General features: G+C 48.5%; 1 protein-coding gene across 1 annotated transcript in view; it reads left to right on the top strand.

The window, feature by feature from the left end:
- Positions 1–1788: 1788 nt before the first annotated feature.
- Positions 1789–6512, top strand: part of SEPN1 (selenoprotein N, 1) — a gene marked incomplete at its 5' end in the record, with an annotated part of 10874 nt that continues 6150 nt past the window's right edge. Inside the window, 5 exon segments of the mRNA XM_009706685.1 lie at positions 1789–1906; positions 2711–2841; positions 3330–3542; positions 4387–4511; positions 5330–5467. Coding sequence (XP_009704987.1) covers positions 1789–1906; positions 2711–2841; positions 3330–3542; positions 4387–4511; positions 5330–5467 — 725 coding nt within the window.

The following is a 6512-nucleotide window of genomic DNA, read 5'->3' as shown; positions in this document are numbered from 1 at the left end:
TCCATGTCTGTGAAGTGCAAAAAGAAGACAGACTCTAAAAGATTCATCAGCAGGGAATCGCTGATGCGCTGTGGAGAGGACTAGGAAATGGACCGTCTCTTCAGAGCTCAGTACGCATCCAGGACAGCCTCCTCTGCAGAGGAGGAAGCCATCGTGCGCTCTCTGCACGCTTCCCTGTGCCGTGAGCCGGCTCCCAGACAGCGAGCGATCACACGGGCCCTTATGAGGTTAATGCATTACGTGCTGTGCACAAGCAAGATCTAGAGCCGAGAGGGGTACTGAAGCCTGGTCCAAGGCTTCATGACATGACCCTGGCACCTGGCTGTTAGGGCAGTTGCTCAGGAAGATGTTGTTATCTATTTACTGGACCAAGGATGTGCATCCCCATTCGTTTGGGAAGCAAAGGTGCAGTTTTGGCCGCAGGAATGTGGACGGTCCGGAGTGAATTTGTTCCTTTGCGTAGATAAATAACCATCTTGTTCCCTCATTCCTTTTTTCAGCTGTGTAGTTCCTGCGTGCTCCCCTCCTTGTCCTTCCTCAGCTGTATCTGCATCCAGATCTCTGGTTTGTATTCCAGGGTCTTTATTTCTGTCTGCCTCAGTCCTGAAACTGCCCTGGAAGGCTCTTAAGTGCTTTTGTTGCTGCAGTTGACGGGAGTAAAGCCTTCCAGGCTGCATTAGTGCTGCTTCAGGCTGGCAGGCAACAGATGGAAAATAAACTAGTTCAGGAGCTCTGGGGATGGTAATGGTGCTGCAGGCAATAGAGAATAAACACAGTTAAACAGCAGAATACAGAGTATTTATCCTTGCAGCTTTAGGCTTTCACGGGGGTGGCAGGGGAAGCTGCCCCAAATGATGGGTCACAGGGGATGTGCTGCAGGCTGGCTGGCAGTGATGGGCCTGTCCGACCTGCTGTGTGTCTCTCTTCCTCTCACACCAACGTGGAGCTCTGTTGTTCTGCCTCCAAGTTGTCCCTTTCCCTTCAGTGCTGAGTGCTGCCGAGTGGAAATGACTAGAAGCATCTAGAGCCTTTCTGGGGCCGCTCCAAGGGAGATACTGCATTTCAGTGGTGTTTTCCACTGGATGATCTCCATGTGGGCCTTGCAGAGGGAGAAACTGCGGCACAGGGTGGCTGTAGAAGTTTCTGGAGAAGACCATGGGATGTGTGGCTGCCCAAGGTATGGTTGAATGAGTAGGCAGTGCTCCCTGCGGAGCAAGGGGCCAAAATGCTCTATCTAGTCCTGAGGCTGGAGATTTGGAGGGGAACCTGACTCGAGCAGGGCGGTTTTGTGCAGTAATGCTGGCATGGATCTCAGCACCGGTGTAAGTTAAGTTGCTTTCTGCAGAGTTACAAGGGCTCAGTTCATTTCCTTTGTGTTTTTGTAATGTGGATACTCATGTATTTGACTGCCTTTGTTTCACTGCACATCAGTTAATTACAGAAATCATGATCTCCAGGTGCTCTGAATATCTGCAGGTTTAGGACTAACTGTCTGGAAAAAGTTGGAAATTTTTCTGTCAAAAGATTTTCAGGCTGACTCTGAGCAAATGATTCAGTTTGAATTACTCAGCCAGATGTAGTTTTAATATGCTCATGCCAACAGTTCCTGGACACCGATCCCTATTGCAAATAGCACAAAATCCTGCCAAGGGGCGTTAATCTTTCGATTTGATGGCTGTGTTTGTGTGCTGGAAAGAATGCAAATTAACTCTGAAGCTGAGAGGGGCCAGAGTGAATTTCTTCAAGAGGTTGGACTGAAATCTCACTTGCCTCTTCTTCCCGAACTAGGAGCTGGCACTGAAGTCTTTGGGAAGTGAGGGGCTCTTTCTCTTTTCTTCTCTGGACACAAACAACGATCTGTACCTCAGTCCAGAAGAGTTCAAGCCGATAGCTGAGAAGCTGACGGGTAGGTATCTGTCTACCTTGCAGAGCTCTCTCAGCACAGACTGAACAAAAGCCAAAGAGAATGCACTCAACAATTTTTATTCATGTCTTTATTTTTTTTCTGGGTGCTGTTTTGGGTCTTACTTACATGAAGAGAGGCTGCTAAGCTTTACATGTTTTTGAAAAGGCTTAAGCACTGGACATCAGTTTCACAAAGTAGAGTTTTTATAAGACGGAAGATCCCATTGCTGGACTAGCAAAGTACATAAGTTACTTTGTCTAGAGCTTAAAGGGGATTTGGGATGGGTGAACGCAACAAATACAGCTCAGCCCAGGCTAGGCCAAAACTATTAGTGAGTTGCAGCGTTTCATTCATACGCTCCTCTGGCTGTAGCGGTCTCTCTCAGATAGCGATTGTGAAAGATTGTGTTTGGAGACTGTATCAGCGTGTAGCAAATGTCCCTTGGTAGTGCCAAGCAGGAAGAAGTGTGGTGAAGATCAAGTAGAGGAGAGCTTACAGTGCAGTTGAAATACAGACAGTTGTTTGCTTGTGCTGTAATGAATTGGCTAAAGCATGTGTTCTGATCTCTCCTAGGTGAAATGAGGCTCCTTAACGGAGCCGTGGGGTTTAGAGAGTCGTCCGCTAAAAGGAGGGCTCCCCTTTAATTCATGCAGCCGAAGCTGGTCTCTGGGGTGGGTCTGAGTTCTGCCGCTGGGAAACTCCCAGTGCTCCTGGATTTGCCAGGATAAATGTGTAATCACTTCCCAATTGCTTAAAAGGGGAGGGAGGAGAAACAGCTGCTTAAATTCCTGTCCCTTTGTCTAGGGGTTGCTCCCATCTCAGAATTTGAAGAGGAGGAGACGCCTGATCCAAGTGGGGAGACGTTGTCCGTTGTGGCTAAATTCCAGCCTTTGGTCATGGAAACGATGACAAAGAGCAAAGATGGTTTCTTGGGAGTAAGTGTGATGCAGGATGTGTGTGGCCAGAAATTGTGGTATAAACATGTCCAATGGGCTGGTAACATCACCAGGAATAAGTGCTAGCACATTAGGAGGGGGAGATGGTCTTGCTCAAGCCTGTGGGATTTGCTTTGATGAGCAAGCTCACTGCTTTCTGCAGTGTTTCATTGTTTTCAGTGCACTCAGCAGCACTATGCCTCAATTAATACACCCTTCCGGGGAAGCTTGAGGCAGACGTTAGAGATGGCTCTCCTGGAGCTAAGTCCAAAACAGTGGTGTTATGTGGTATGTTGCCCTCTCTCCTGTTTCCTGTTATTCACGTAATGGAAAGTTGACAGAACTATTTGGTGGTGTTTGGGATGGTAGGAAGAATTTAAAATGTGATATATTTTTTTTCCGCTTCTCCAAAGCCTGCTTACATCCATGAGCACTACTGCACGTTTGAAGAGTCCGGTCTAGGCTCTGATAGTGTCTTTTGTTCACAGATTTCTCATGTTGCTCTGTCTGGGCTGAGGAATTGGACTGCCCCAGCAGTCCCTATGAGCATGATGCTTGCCAGGCAGTTTAAAGCCTTTCTTCCTCCAAAGAATAAACTGGATCTTGGGGATCCGTGGTGGATAATTCCTAGTGAATTGAACATCTTCACTGGGTATCTTTCCAACAACAGATTTTACCCTCCGCCTCCCAAGGGCAAAGAGGTGAGATATGAAACTCAATTTCTATATATGTGAGAGATAGTTTGTATAAATGTTCTGCCTTATAGCCTAGATGAATCGCAGGAATCCCTGGAGGGAAAAGGCTATTGCATTATGTCTCCCTGGACTTTCTAAAGGAGCAAAAAGGCTGCGGTGTACAGCCAGGAGCACTGTCTCCTAAAACTGAGAGCAGGCAAAAGCTCCAAGCGTTTGTCATGGCCGAATGAGGCTCACTTGAGTAACTTCATCTTGCTTTGTTTAAGTGTTTGGGTTTTTAGGCTAGTCTTTCCCGGACAGGGAGGGGAGAGGATTATTCAGAAAGCACTTATATGAAGTGATGGTGCCTTGTGGAACAATTGCCAAGTGCCACCCCAGAGGTGAGGGTTTCATTGACAAATGAAATGATGTGTATACATAGTTTGTAAAGCCAGGCGTGTATATCGCTCTCCCCCGGGTTGCCGGGTAGGTGTTAGCGATCACTTAGTTGATATACCTTCGCAGCCTGGTGTGTTTATTGATTGCATACCCACTCTTTCAAAGTCTTAAGTAGTATTGATGGAGGCAGCCTCGTAGATCAGTTTACCATACTCAGACATCCAGCCGACTGGGATGATGGAAACTTGCAAACAATGGGAATATCATAAAAAGCATGAAAGACAGGTTTATTTTTAAAAGCAGTCTCTTGCTTTATCTCCTTGTTTTGTGATTAGGTAGGTCTCTGAGCTAATTTTTAAGTCATAGCAGTTCTCTTGCTTTCATGATCTGGTGGGGAGTTACTTTGGAGCTGCAGCTGACCTGCAGTGGAGGAACTGTTCTCATTTTTGCTCTCTTACAATTCTTTCTCTAGATCATAATCCACAAGCTTTTGAGCGTGTTCCACCCACGCCCCTTCGTAAAAACCCGCTTTGCTCCCCAAGGAGCTGTGGCCTGCATCCAAGCCGTCAGCACCTTCTACTACACTATAGCGTTCAGGTAAGGCCATGGGTCCGGGATGTTAGGGTTGGGGGGCACTTCTGAATTTGTTCCGTATCTCAGGGAAGTGGAGAAGGCTGCTGTGAGCCGGTGGCAAAGAGTGCGTGTGTCATTGCATGTGCAGTTGTGCTCCCAAGCAAGGCCAGATGTGTCCTGGCTGGGAGAGAGGCGAAGCAGTTTGAGGAAGAGGCTGGTATCACAGGCAGCTCTTGCCTGTGTGAGATGCTTTGCTGGTGCCTGAGTTGGGTACCCACGCTCCCAGTGTCACCGAGTCCCTGCTGAGGCAGGGTCTGTTGCCCAGATGCAGGACAGCAGCCGTTCTCCATCACCCTTGGTTTGGAGCTATCCCTGGCTGAAAGGGGAGAGTCTGTTTAGCAAGAAATTTGTTAGATTTTGGTTATTTGGGGGCTGGAGTGCCTCTGCAAGGGGGAGAGTCTGGGGAATTGTTCTCTTGTCCTACTGGGAGTGTTACACACAGCTTTTATTTGCCTGATCAAGCAGGAAGGGGGGCTGAAGGGGTCTTAGTCTGTTCCTGTGTTTCAAGGAATGGTAACATAATTCGTCCTTCCTGGACGGACACTTACTGCCCAATTCCAAAAGGCACCAATACTGGAGATGATCCTGACCAAGGGGATCTGCTCCAGTCTTTTACTCTCTTCATTGTGTGACATGAAAAGCTTTTTGAACTGAACCTCTCTGCCCCAATTTAGCTTCATAATTTCTGGTGCCTGGAGATAACTTTTCCCTGCTGTCATCTGCAGTGCATGATCCATTCCCTCCTCCCGGCACTGCAGCTGACAGCTCCTTTCTCGTTTCAGGATCCACGCTGAGTTCCAGCTGAACGAGCCACCAGACTTCCCATTCTGGTTTTCCCCAGGCCAGTTCACAGGTCACATCATCCTCTCCAAGGATTCTTCCCATGTCCGAGAGTTTAAGCTCTTTGTCCCTAACAACAGGTACAGCTGTTTCTCTCTCTTCCTGGGTGCTGAACAGACTCAAAGGTTGTTATAAATGAGGCCCAGTGGAAGCCAGGGGCTCTGGGATCCTGTCCTGTGCAGGACTGGGGGGCCATGCATGGGGGGAGGCTGGTGGGCTCTTTTTATGTGAAGATAGGAGTGCAGTGACCCGTGCAGGGAAGGCAGATCTGCAGTCTACTGTTTGCTTATCTGTTTTCCCCACACATCCTTCTCTGCCAGCGGTCATCACGGTCATCATGTCCTCAATTCTCTAGATGCAGTTACTGCCTAAACTGGTTCTGATGCAATTTTTCAGGAATATCTCTGTTTATCAACAGGTCTGGGGGACATCTGGCTTGGAAGAGGCAGGGAAGGACAAGGGCAGAGGAGGGACAGGGGAGAAGCAGGGCAGAGGTTGCTGGGGACATGGAGCATGGGGCTGGGGATAGTTGTCCTTGCACCACCTGGCTGCAGCTGGCACCTGCTTCATTGAAGTGTCCAAGCCTGAGCTGTCCTGTGCCAAGCCATTTCAGAGGGAGGTACCTGCAGGCACATGGGAAGACACACAGGGATGGGGAATTTAAGTTGTCCTGATATTGCCCTAGAGCCAGGCAGCAACCTCTTCCTTAGTAGCACTGCTGCAAGCATTGCTCCCCTTGGCCGGACCCAGCAGTCCCTGGCTGTTGCAAGCTGCAAAAGGCTCCTTGGGTGTCTGTGATGGATGAGCTCATGCTTTTCAGCCAAGTTCCTGGAAAATCTGAGTGAACTGAGCTCTGCAGTTGCCTATAAAACTGGCAAATGTATCTCTACTAGTCGCTGAGGATCCCTGACCCATTTCAGGGTCTGATTCACTCACCAGTAACTGTCCTTGGTACTTGGAGGATGGGGAGAGATAACCAGGGTGTGGAGAGCAGCCCCTGGCAATCTCAGTGCCTGGCTTAGAGCACCAAGGTTCAGCAAAGCCTGATGCTCTTGCTTCAACATACTTTTTGTTTGGTGTTTCACAGGTTAAGGTTTTGTGTGCATAGCTTTGCACTAGCTCATT

This window comes from Cariama cristata, unplaced genomic scaffold (genome assembly GCF_000690535.1).
Source record: "Cariama cristata isolate BGI_N322 unplaced genomic scaffold, ASM69053v1 scaffold22278, whole genome shotgun sequence".
Lineage (NCBI taxonomy): Eukaryota > Metazoa > Chordata > Aves > Cariamiformes > Cariamidae > Cariama > Cariama cristata.
This window is presented reverse-complemented; position numbering and strand designations above follow the sequence as displayed.